We start from the raw sequence: 12254 nt of genomic DNA on the forward strand, positions 1-12254 counted from the left end.
TAGATGGAATTTAAAACTTTTTATTGCTTTTTAAATAACCAACATAGTAGAACTCACATACTGTTTTAGAGAGTTAAAACAAAATACCCAGAACCCATATGAAAATTCCAAAGCTACCACTCCTGAGTTTGAGTGCATTAAGCCACTCAATGCAAATATCAAAATGAATTTATTAAAATATAAACTTGTTATACATGACTTAGAAATACTTTATATACTTTAAAATTGTACAATCTCGTTAAATACGAAAGAACAGCATGTGTAAGAATGTTACTTGTATAACGTAACTATATTCGTGCACACTTTATAAAATTTATCAAAGTCTAAAAACTAGCAAGTTACAAAATATCAATGTCAAGACTAAAATGGTATTAATAGGCACATACTTCATTTTTTAGCTATAAATAATTACACAGATTAGAAACCGTAATTTATTAACAATAACCTTGACTTATTAAATCCTTTAAAAGTTTGACATTATGAACTCTAAAGATAATACATGTTTTCCCACATACTACCTGTATGACCTTTGGCAAATTACTTTTGGTCTGTTTCCTCAACTACAAAAAGTGAGGGTTAATAATCCCACTTAAGAAATATATTAAGTACTTGACACATAACACTTCATTGCTTACTAATATTTTTACATTTATTCAAAAGGACAGGGCACCATTTATAGTGTAGAAACTAACATTTTAAGTAATCAAATCATTGCAACTTCAGTGTGATTATATGTATTTCTATCATAATAGCTGACTATATATATCTTCCCCTTAACCTCCTTTACACCCTTCAAATGCTCTTTGCCCACACAATAGTTATTTGTGTTAGGTATAGTCTGATTCTGATCAAAAATTGACTTAATACCATCATCTTAGTACTAAGACTTTTTTCCTCAACAGATAAGACATTAGGAGGACCTAGTGTTTTAGAACTAGTTCCCTGAATACAGCTATATTTATTATTTACATGCAGTCTGCAGGGCCAGGAGCATTCCATAATCTGATCTGGAAAGTCTTTTGAACTAGGTAATGTTCCACTAGAGATAGATCCAAGAGGAGCCATTTGGAATTTACAGAAAGCAAATCAGTTTGTACTTAGGGTTGCATGGACAATAGGCAAAAGTCCTATGATAAGCATGCAACTCCAGTCCCTGTTAAAACGGAAACTAATGGGTTTTGGCTTCTTAATAGGAAGGCTCTATGTTAAGCAAAGTTCAGCAATATAAGATTAAATAGTTGGTACTTTCCATTAGCATAAGGGAACACTGGCAGATAGAAAATCTAAGATGATTTTTAAGATAAACAGTTCACACGATGCCATCATCTGTTGAGGATGGAATATGTTACCAACGTGATTCTGTTCTAGTAACTTGAGAGTTTTTAATCCAAGAACTGATTTGACTGACAAGACTTTACCATCCTTATTCACCCATTCAAAATCAAGGTGTATGCCCTTTCGGGATTTCCATCTTTTAATGTAAAAGCTACATATACATATGGAGCTGCAAAGCCAACCGGTGCAGTATATGGTAAAAGATAATATTGATACAGGAATGTTTAAAAGTCACAGCAACAAAGTCAACTTCTATCAAGCCAAAAAAAAAGGGATAATGTACAATAGATATTTAAGTAATTACTAGATTTTATAGTAGTTTTCTAATAATGACTTGGTTTTAATGTTTCAGATATTCTTTCTCTAACTTTGACGCTTTTCTGTCCAACAGCACGAAAGGTTTAACATTTCTACATATTCATGCTTGTTGCAATTCTAATAGTTTAGTTTGCTATTTATTTATCCATGCTACTCCTATTTCTCCACTTAGCAATGGTTAGTAACTGCTGTACAGAATAAGCCCATTTAAACAATTCAGATTTGTTTTCAATGAGAAATCATTTTCCATATGAATTCCTTCAACAAATACAAAGTATGACATAATATGTTCTTTAAATCATGCATATTGTTAGATAAACTTTGGTAAACAGATAGAGAGACTTCAGAAAAACATATCGAAGTGATTTCATTTAAAAAGGTTATGTGTTGGTTGAAAACAAGTATCAACATCAATATCACTGAAATTAGTGTAACTATATTTAAAGCTTTAAAAAATTCAACTTCTTTTTCATCCTTATCAGGCCAGGAACATGGCAACCTGTTAGAAGAAATTTTCATTTCAGGAATGAGAACTTTCTTAATTTGTCCAATTTCTATTCTGTTCCATTCCTCTTTCAATACCTTGCCTACTCGAGGATAAATTTCAATAGGCTGGACCTCAGGAAGTGGTTTCTGTTTCAAGCTCTGCACACGCTGGCAGATATCATCAACTTTTTCAAGAAATTTAAGTGGAGACTCTTCTTGTAAAGATGTTGTCAGTGTCATTAATTCAAGCTGCTGCTCTCTCATTTCTTTCATTCTTTCAATTTGTGGAATATATTCTTGATTAATCAGATTGCCAACATCACAGAGAGCCGTCAGGAAAATTTTTTTTTTCTGTTCTAATATATCACTAAGCTCCTTAAAATACTGGAGAACAACTTCCTTATCAACTTGGACCATTTTCTCAGAATGAGATTTTTGTTCTTCCAGTTTTTCAATAAGACGAGTAAGATCTGTCCAGTATGTGTCAGTTAACTGTTCGAGCAGTTTTTGAGGCGTGTCCTTTTCTTTCAGATAGGCACTTTGAAGATCATCTATAGGATGACCATGATGTTGACCTATGGTAAGGCAGTGCCCACAAACTAATTTTTTATCAAGTAGACAATAAACATTTAATGGTTGTCTGTAATGTTCAGGGCAGGTGACAATATCTGGATGGTCTTCTTGCTGGTACTTTTCAATAATAGCCCTTAACGCAAAATTAACAGGTAAGGATTCAATACCAGTTGAAGCAATTTCAATAATACTTCTGCAATTAGGGCACTTGAGTGGAATTCGTAAAGGTCTCCATATATAAAAGTTAACAGATGCCTGAAGAACGTTTTCCAAACAATTTCTACAAAATGTATGAGAGCATGGTAGTACACGAGGATCTTCAAAAATACTATAACAGATGGGACACGTTAACTCTTCCTCAAAATTGTGCATTTCCTGTCAAGAGAAAAAAGTATTTTAACTCTATATATAAGAAAAACATCTGCACATACTAAGTAAAGTTTTAGGTATTAACCTCCAAATTGTTCATATATTGTGCTTGTCATTTAACAAAGAACTGAGGTATTTACTAAGATGTTTTAAATGAAGCTTTCTTGGTAATTCAATGGATAACATATAATACCAAATAACTGATCATCTTTAAGAGCTTAGTCCTTTGAGACAAAAACCAACACAAAACAATTCCAATTAATCTAATATACTTCAAGTTAAAATTATTTAGATATGTTTTTATGTAATGAAGACTAAAATTCAAAGTGATCTGTTAAAGTCTACTTAATAATTACAACTATTCTGTGTAACTTTTTACACTCTAGATGCTAAAATCAAAACTATCCACAGGCAGTAATGAACAGGCAAGACTATAGTTGCTATTACATAACAACTCAGGCTTAGCAAAATTATACTTTTTAATTCAAAAGAAGATAACATGCTCCCTGCTGGCTCAATCATGTTTTCTAAAGCAAGTTATTAAACTTCTCTAGTTGCTGTTACCATAAATTTCTTAGCTTCTTGAACTGGAACATGAGAATGCTTAAAGCCCACAATCAGCATAGCATAATTTTCTAAAGCAATAATTTTAACTTAAAGATTTGGAAGGGGGAAAAAATTCTTAATTAGTCCTTGAAATAAAATCAGCTTGAAAGATGAAGAGTTGATTGTGGTAACTTTGAAGTACTGACTTAATTTTTTAAGTGAAAAACTAGGGCACTAATGGTAAAGAACATAAAGGACACCATTAGTCATCTTTCCTTCATGAAAACGTCTCAGAAAAACCCAGCAGTAGTTTGAAGACCTTCTCTGACACAGTAACTTGACCTCATGTCAAGCTGTTGTTGATATTTCCAACGACAGAAGCCTGACAGTTCTGCACCCTACCACTTAGTTTTCCTTTGTATCTATTCTCAATGCAGTCATAATCCTCAGGACTGATTGACCACTTAAAAGAGAAAAATCGAGTTACACCATTATTGAAAGAAACTTAAAAAACCAAGTGCCATCCATGTAAAATATAAACATTACCAAATCCTTCTCTATAAAACTAACCTTTAAGATTAAAAGTTTGTGGAAACAGCATCCAAAAATAACTAATTAGACTTTTAAGAAACATAAAACTTCTATAATTTTTAGCTCTCACCATCTGCCAAACTTACTTATCCTCCAAGTCTCACTTGAGCCTGCCTCTTCCCCAGATTAGGTCCCCTGTTAATCTCAATGAATGCTGCACTTTTACTTCACAGCACTTAAAGGGATTTTATTTAAAAGAATTTTGTAACATTTTTGTATATATTAGGTTGTAAATAAGCCTCCTATAAGGGCAGGAATTATGTCTAAACTATGGTTATATTTCCTATAATCTAAGTACTTGAGTAGTCATTCATTAGTTGAATGAACAACTGTCTCTTAAGCAATGTTAATACAGATTGCTATGGTTTGGATATTGGTTTGTCCTTGCCAAAACTCCCGTTAAAATTTGATCTCCAATGTGGCAGTGTTGGGAGGTGGGGCCTACTGGGAGGTGTTTAAGTCACTGAGGGCAGATTCTTCATATCAGATTAATGCCCTCCCACTGGGGTGAGAGAGTGGCTTGTTAAAGAGTCTGGCTTCCTCAGTTTCTCTTTCTTCCTCTCTTGCCATATAATCTCTTGCACATACCCACTGTATTAGTCCTTTTTGTGTTGCTATAACAAAATACCTGGAAATGGGTGATTTATAAAGAAAAAATTTATTGCTTACAGTTTGAGGCTAGGAAATCCAAAGTCCATCTGGTGGTGGTGACAGTGACCCAAGGGTCTCACACTGCAAGATGGTGGAAGCAGAGAGAGAAAGAGAGACTTCTTTTAAAGCCCTCAGAACCACACCCCTAACCACCATTTTTAATCCGTTCACTGCTGCACTGTCCTACAATCTAAGCACCTCTTCAAGGCTCCACCTTTCAATTACAATAGGATTTTCCATCCTCTTAACAGTCACAGTAGGGGCTAAGTTTCTAATACATAAAACTTGGGGAACACAATTCAAGCTTCAATGAGTTTTAGGTGGACATAATTCCATCCACTACACCCACTCCCCTTCCACTTTCTACCATGGGTTGAAATAGCATGAGGCCTTCACCAATGCAGCTGCCCGATCTTGGACTTTCCAGCCACCAGAATCATGAGCCTAAAAACCCTCTTTTCTTTAAATTACCCAGCCTCTGGTAGTCTGTTATAGCAACACAAAATGGACTAAGACACAGATCTTAGTTTTGGGTTTGTTTTTTTTTAAATAGCAAAATCTCTACTTTGTTTTAGGAAAAGCTGTAACAGGCGAGCCCAACAGAAAATACTCCATTCAGACTAACAATATTCAGATCCCTAATAAGCCAAGATGTGTCACACAGAGACTAAGCTTGAACTGTGAAGCATTCCAGGAAACTAAAGTAACTGGGAAATAGTACAGAAGACGATATGCATTGTAGATAAATTCAAGTGAATGTGTGTTGGGAAGACTTTACAACTTTACCCTATACCTACAGAGAGCTTGTAAGTCATACAAAAACTACCCAAGAAAAATACATTTCTCAATATTTCGGTGATGTCAGAATTTATAATGAAGGAAAAAACATAACAGCACTTTACAAGGAATAAAATTTGAGCAGTTGACATATATTCAATCTAAATTTAACATTACTGTAAGAGCTATTCAAATGTTAAAGCAGCAAAACTAACCCTAAAACAGAATTGAACTTTTCCCTCCAAAATCCTATTCTATACTTGTCAAAAAGCTACGGAACAACTTTTTCTTTGAGAATTCACTTAGGGACCAAAAGCTCAACCTTCTTTAGAATGAGAATATTCATAAGAATACTGTAAAAAGAAAATATCATCTCCTGAGCTTACATAAAATGGAAGCAAAATCATGGTCTCAATGTTACTGCTACAATATGTAAAATCTTTAATAAAATTTAACCAGAAACTGGACAATCTGAAGATCACAGGAATCCAGTTCTATTCTCAGAATACCCTCTTGTTGATTTATTAAAAACTGATTTTAGGCAACAAATTCAAGAGAAATCATAATTGGTTAAGAGAAGCAAGCCTGGCTGAAAATAATTATGTAGGGCCAGAACTTTCTGACTCAGGTTGCTCTCTGAGAAGTAGAAGATACAGGTGGCTATCAGGCTTAGGAACTAATTATTACAGAAACCAGTATGAAATTTTATACACCAGAAATTTTCCATAACCAGCCTAGACTCCTGAGAGGAAGAAAAAGAGCAAAACACTTTACCTATGTGTGCGTTCTAGGATGAATATCTTGGATTTAGCTATGCTGTACATTAATTTTCCAAACAGTAAAAACAACAACAAACACTGGAAACTAGATGACAAGGAAGCACTGCCTTCAGCATTCTCAGGAAAAAATGGCTTCCTAAATGGCACCTAAAATTCTCTACCCACCCAGGAAAAAAAAAAAAACCCATTTTGATATAAAGACAGTTTAACATGAAAGTTCTCAAAAATAAACAGGCCCCTGCCAACCCTTTCTAAAGAAGTTACTGCAGGGAGAAAAGAAAAGAAAGAATTTTCACCAGGATAATGGTGAAACAAAGTCCAAGACAACAATGCAGGCCTCGAGAACAGCAGTCTAGAAATGGAAAACAGATCCAGAAGGGATGTCTTTAAGTAAATAAATGGAGCTGACAGACTATTTCATGTGCCTGAACATACTGAGAGGTAATAAGAAAACTAAATTTAGGAAAAAGTGATAGAATCGTGAAAAGAGAAGAAACACTATAGTATATGATATTGCTGAGTTGTCATACTAACAGTCAAAATACTGTAAATATCAAATACTGATTTTACCAAAAACAGTAACAAAATTATATTAGGAGTGAAGAATAAGGGAAGGAAATACTTTAATAACTAAATCTTAACCTTCCCTTATTAGAAAGTCAATACATAATTAAAAATGAAAAATAAACAACAGTAAAAAGCATATTATTTAGAATACAGAAGCAAATACCAAAAGTAGTAGTTAAAAGAGATGAAAGTGATTGCTTCTGGAGAGCAGAAATCACGAGCAGACAGAACAGGACTACTATTTTTCATTACAAATATAAACAATGGTCTCACTTTTAAGTATTAACATATATAATTAAAAATATAATAAAATTTTAAAGAAAGAAAGAAAGAATCCTACAAGTATCCAGGCAGAAAAGCAGGATGAAAAAAGGAAAACAAAAACGTAATGGTCTCAGAATTCTCTGGGAGATTGTAATTTCCAGAGAAAATTGGAATGGCCACAACAATTACCCATATGCTGTTCTGTAATGTGATTTTGATGACATTCCCCCCATCAGGAGGAAATGAAATCTACTCTCCCTAGAAAAATTTGTGCAGGCCATGTGATTGCTTTGACCAACAGGATACAGTGATGCGGTGAGTTCTGGGTATACCCTTAACTAGCCTGGCAAGTTGCAACCTCTTGAAGCCATGAAATGCTATGTAAGAAGTGAAGGCTACTCTGCTGAAGAGAGAGGCCAAGTGGAGGAGCAAAGAGGGGCAGACGTGAGTGAAAAAGCCATCTTGGACATAAGACAGCTAAGCCTTAAGATGTTTGTTACACCGCATAGATAACCAGAACATCTCCAAAGCAGCAAGGAATGCTAGAAGACAATGTACAGCAATGTCCACAAGGTATGGAAGGAACAGGATATGACCTGATAAGTCTGTACCCAGCCAAGATGTAATTTATTCATGTGAAACAATAAAAATGCTCTTAGCAAAATCTATAGGGTTAAAAAAAAAAAAAATTCTACAGGGCAGAGCTGAAGTCATACATTTTCATTACCAAAGAAAAAGAAGAAACATAAAATGAGGATTCAACTAAAAAAAAATTATTAGAAAAAGAAACCTAGGAAAAGCAGAAGATAAAGATAAATGGAAGAAAACAATGAATTAGAAAACATAAAATTGCTAGAACTGAGAAATCCAAGAAAGATCTGATTCTTAAATAACCAATCGATTTAGCTATCTGTGATAGACAGCTCTAAAATGGCCCCCAATGACCTCCACCCTCCTGGGTACTTTTGTAAGGTACCGCTTGAGTACAGAATGGACCTGGTGATTCCCTTCTAACACACAGAATACAGCAAAAGTGACAGGAATCACTTCAAAGATTTTGTAATAAAGGACCATGGCTTCTGTCGGGAGTTCTCTCTGTCTTTGTCTGTCTCTCTCTCACTCTCTCAGCACTCTCACTGAGAGAAGCAAGCTACCATGTTGTGAGCAGACCAAGGTCTGTTTGGTATGGCAAGGAAGAAAGGCTCTGAAGCCTGCAAATAACTACTTTAAGTGACCTTGGATACTTCAGGCCCATCACAGTTGTGAAATGACTGCAGCCTCAGCAAAAGCTTCACTGTAAACTCATAAGAGACCTTGAGCCTGAGGTACCCCCAAGCTAAGCCGCCCCTAACGCACAGAAACTGCTGTTTTAGTATTTGTTGTTTTAAGCTGCTAAATTTTGGGATAATTTGTTATGCAGCAATAGATTAACACACTATCCTAGTCAAGAGTGGAAAGGAAGAAATGACAAATATACGAAGTTAGCACTGAGAAAAAGAAGAAAAAGCCAAAATTAGAGAATATTTTGCAAAACTCTAGGCTAATATATTTGAAAATCTACAAGAAATGAATTTTTCTCTAACTCAGCTCAAATTACCAAAATTGACCCAAGAAGATAAAGCAAACTATGGGAGAAATTTACAGATTAGAAAAGTGCTACTCTGGGGCCGGACCCATGGCTCACTCGGGAGAGTCCCGCGCTGGTAGCACAGAGGTCGCGGGTTCGGATCCTATATAGGGATGGCCAGTGCGCTCGCTGGCTGAGTGTGGTGCGGAGAACACCGTGCGGGGGGGGGGGGGGGAATACTCTGAAAAGAAAAAAAAAAAAAAAAGAGGGCAGGCAAGCTTCTCTGATGAGCTCCTTCAAATGGCCTAGAAACAATTTCTTGTCCAACTGTTCCAGAATACAAATATGGAAAGTTTGCAAACTGCTTTGAAGACAGTATAAGATGATTCCAAAAGCTAACAGAGACTAAAAGTAGACTAATTTCAAAAACAAACACTGATAGAAAATCCTAAACACAATATTAACAAAAACAAATCCAGGAGTACATTAAAAGAATACTGTGCCATGACTAAATTAGGTTCTTTAAAGAAATATAACGTTAATTCAATAACAGAAAATCTATTAATATAACTCACTCAGGTCAATGGAAAAAAAAAAAACATATAACCACTTTAGATGTGAAAAACACACATAACGTCAAAACCAATAAGCAGTCCACAGAGACAGAAAGTAGAAAGGTGGTTGCCAGGGCCTGGAGGGAGGGGAGGGTGTAGAGTTGTTTAATAGGTAGAGTTTGTTTGGGATGAAAAAGTTCTAGAGACAGATGGTGGTGATGACTACAAAACAATGTGGATGTAGTTAATGCCACTGAACACTTAAAAATAGTTAAAATGGTAAATTTTATGTTACGTATATTTTAACACAAAGAAACTTTAAAAAAAAATTTTTAAGTGTGTAGCCTATCATCCAGCTCCTCTGCCAAATGAATTTTATAATCAATTTATATTATTTTATGCCTTTAAAAAGCAAAGAAGAAAATAAAAGCCCACATAAAATTTATTTTTTTACCAATCAGTACTAAACACCCAAGTAAATATCAGTATTTAGTTCAAAATTTCCTGCTTCCTTTTCAAAAGTCACCAAGACGTGAATATTTTCTAAAAATCTTCTCAGAAAGAAACCTGAGGCTATATCACCTACTTATAAATTATTTCACACATTTCTTGTGTTTACATGTCAAAAGCAAACACACTTCTGAATTTCCAAGCTTTTGATAGTCTTTCTCCGGAGGCCCAATTTCCTGTGGAACCTCCACAATGTCTCACCAGCATATTAGATAATAGATATTATGATAATATATTATGGAGAAGTAAGCAGTACCAAAAATATCATTACCCACTCTCCTGTATAAACTATTTTTTAAGTTTTAATTCACTAATGCTTTATTGTCTTTCATCTCTAAACATGAATGGTTGTAAAACAGTCATTAAATTTTACAATCTCTAATAAGAAATTATATTTACCACATTAAAAATTAGATGACTAGTGAGTCAGCTATAAGTATGGAAAATTCAAGTGGTGCCACCACCCAGATTGGGGCTTGCGTATTTGTGGCCCTAACTGATAAAGAGAATAGTACATTTCATGCAATTCAAGACTTAAGAAATACTAAAATTGTGCCATACACATATTGTGTACATACATAAGACAAGATTTTTAAAAATGCCTTTGTTATACATAAATATACAAAAGTAATGAAGGATCACCATAACTTTCAAATAATTTTTTAAAAAATCCAATGGTCAGATTCGATATTATCTCTGCCCACTTATACTAAGGTGTTTCAAAAAATTCGTGGAAAGATAGAATTAAAAGATAATATGGATCTTTCCATGAACTTTTTGAAGTACGCTTCATCTGTTTTCTCTTTTTTTTTTTTTTCGTGACCGGCACTCAGCCAGTGAGTGCACCGGCCATTCCTATATAGGATCCGAACCCGCGGCTGTTTTCTCATTTTGATATCCACTTGTTTCCCCAAACTAAGAAGAAACTATTAATGCAATTTAACCAGGAACTGACATGCAAAGTTAAGCTTTTAATTGCTTGTTTTATACTTTTCGAAGTGAAACTATATTTGATGGAAAACATTCAGCATCATGTTTGCTGAAAAGCAATGTCAAAACATCTAAAATCAAAATTTCACCTTGCTAGACTAAATTATGGTACCTTCTTTCAAAGGACAGCTCCTTGCTCATTAAAAAAGAATGCCGAGGGCCAAGCCCGTGGCGCACTCGGGAGAGTGCGGCGCTGGGAGCACAGCGACGCTCCCGCCGCGGGTTCGGATCCTATATCGGAATGGCCGGTGCACTCACTGGCTGAGTGCCGGTCAGGAAAAAGACAAAAAAAAAAAAAAAAAAAATTATGCCGATCAATATGTAAATGCATAGTGAAAAAGTATCCAGGTAACTTAAGTAATAAATGCAATTTGCAGATCTGTATGCATAAAATAACACCATTTTTATGTGTGTTGAGATATAAATATCCTTGTAAAATTTCTGGAAGAATATACAAAAGAGTGAACAGCGACTACCTTTAAGGCACACGTCAGATGAGGGAGTTGTTAACTTTTCACTTTATGCTCTGAGAAGATAATTATAATTTTTATACAGCACCAACATATCTTTTTCAACAAGATTTTTACATTTCACCTTATAGTTTACGTCCTACGCTCTGTAAAAATTTACTGAAAATTTATTTCATATTCACTTCATCTCTCAGAGCTTACCTACTTTGTCGATCTCCTGGTTTTGGGGACTGAATATAATTTTATCTTCAACTTTTCCAGATTCTTTTATTCTTATTCTAAAATAAAAATAATTTTGTCTTTAAGGTTTTAGATTCATTTTCTCAAAAAGTATATTAAATACTGTGTCACAGAAACAGTTGTTAGTTCACTGTCTTTGATGTTTGCCTTCCCTATGCCTCACTGTATTTTTCGAAAAGTAATGACAACACCAACAGTTGTTGCCAGTCGAGATACCCACCTGTACCTTGAAAATCCCAACAATTCTGTGACCAACCAAGTTGTCACAAAGGACTTCTTTTCACGGCGTAAGTGCCTTATGAGCTCTCAACAACATTAACCAACAATAGAGATGAAGGAACAAAACATGCATGGTTATTTTAGATTGCTTAAAGTTAACTGGAAGACATGAAGCAGCCATGGAAGTAAAAGACTTTGCCTACTCAATACAACTATCGATTTAGTTGTACATCAGCACGTTTGCTCATGTCAGTTCTGCCATTTAAATGTTGTGGGGCCCCGAGTCAGTTTTACCTAATACTCTCAAAACTGAGGTTTCCCATCTGTAAAATGAACATAAAGTCCTGTGAGAACCTAGCACAGACGAGGAGCTCAAAATGGCAGTACTCTTTCCTTCCCTTTCTCGAAGGTTTGTAGCCAGTCTCCCGGGCCTCCCTCCTAGCACGCC

General features: G+C 35.0%; 1 protein-coding gene across 1 annotated transcript; it reads right to left on the reverse strand.

The window, feature by feature from the left end:
• Positions 1-1881: 1881 nt before the first annotated feature.
• Positions 1882-11605, reverse strand: TRIM59 (tripartite motif containing 59). Its single transcript, XM_063079270.1, has 2 exons — positions 11549-11605; positions 1882-3087 (listed from the first exon to the last, which is right to left on the reverse strand). The coding sequence occupies exon 2, from the start codon at positions 3082-3084 to the stop codon at positions 1882-1884; it is 1203 nt and encodes a 400-aa protein (XP_062935340.1). The 5' UTR covers positions 3085-3087; positions 11549-11605.
• Between the last annotated feature and the right edge of the window lie 649 nt (positions 11606-12254).

This window comes from Cynocephalus volans, chromosome 1 (assembly GCF_027409185.1).
Source record: "Cynocephalus volans isolate mCynVol1 chromosome 1, mCynVol1.pri, whole genome shotgun sequence".
Taxonomy (NCBI): Eukaryota; Metazoa; Chordata; class Mammalia; order Dermoptera; family Cynocephalidae; genus Cynocephalus; species Cynocephalus volans.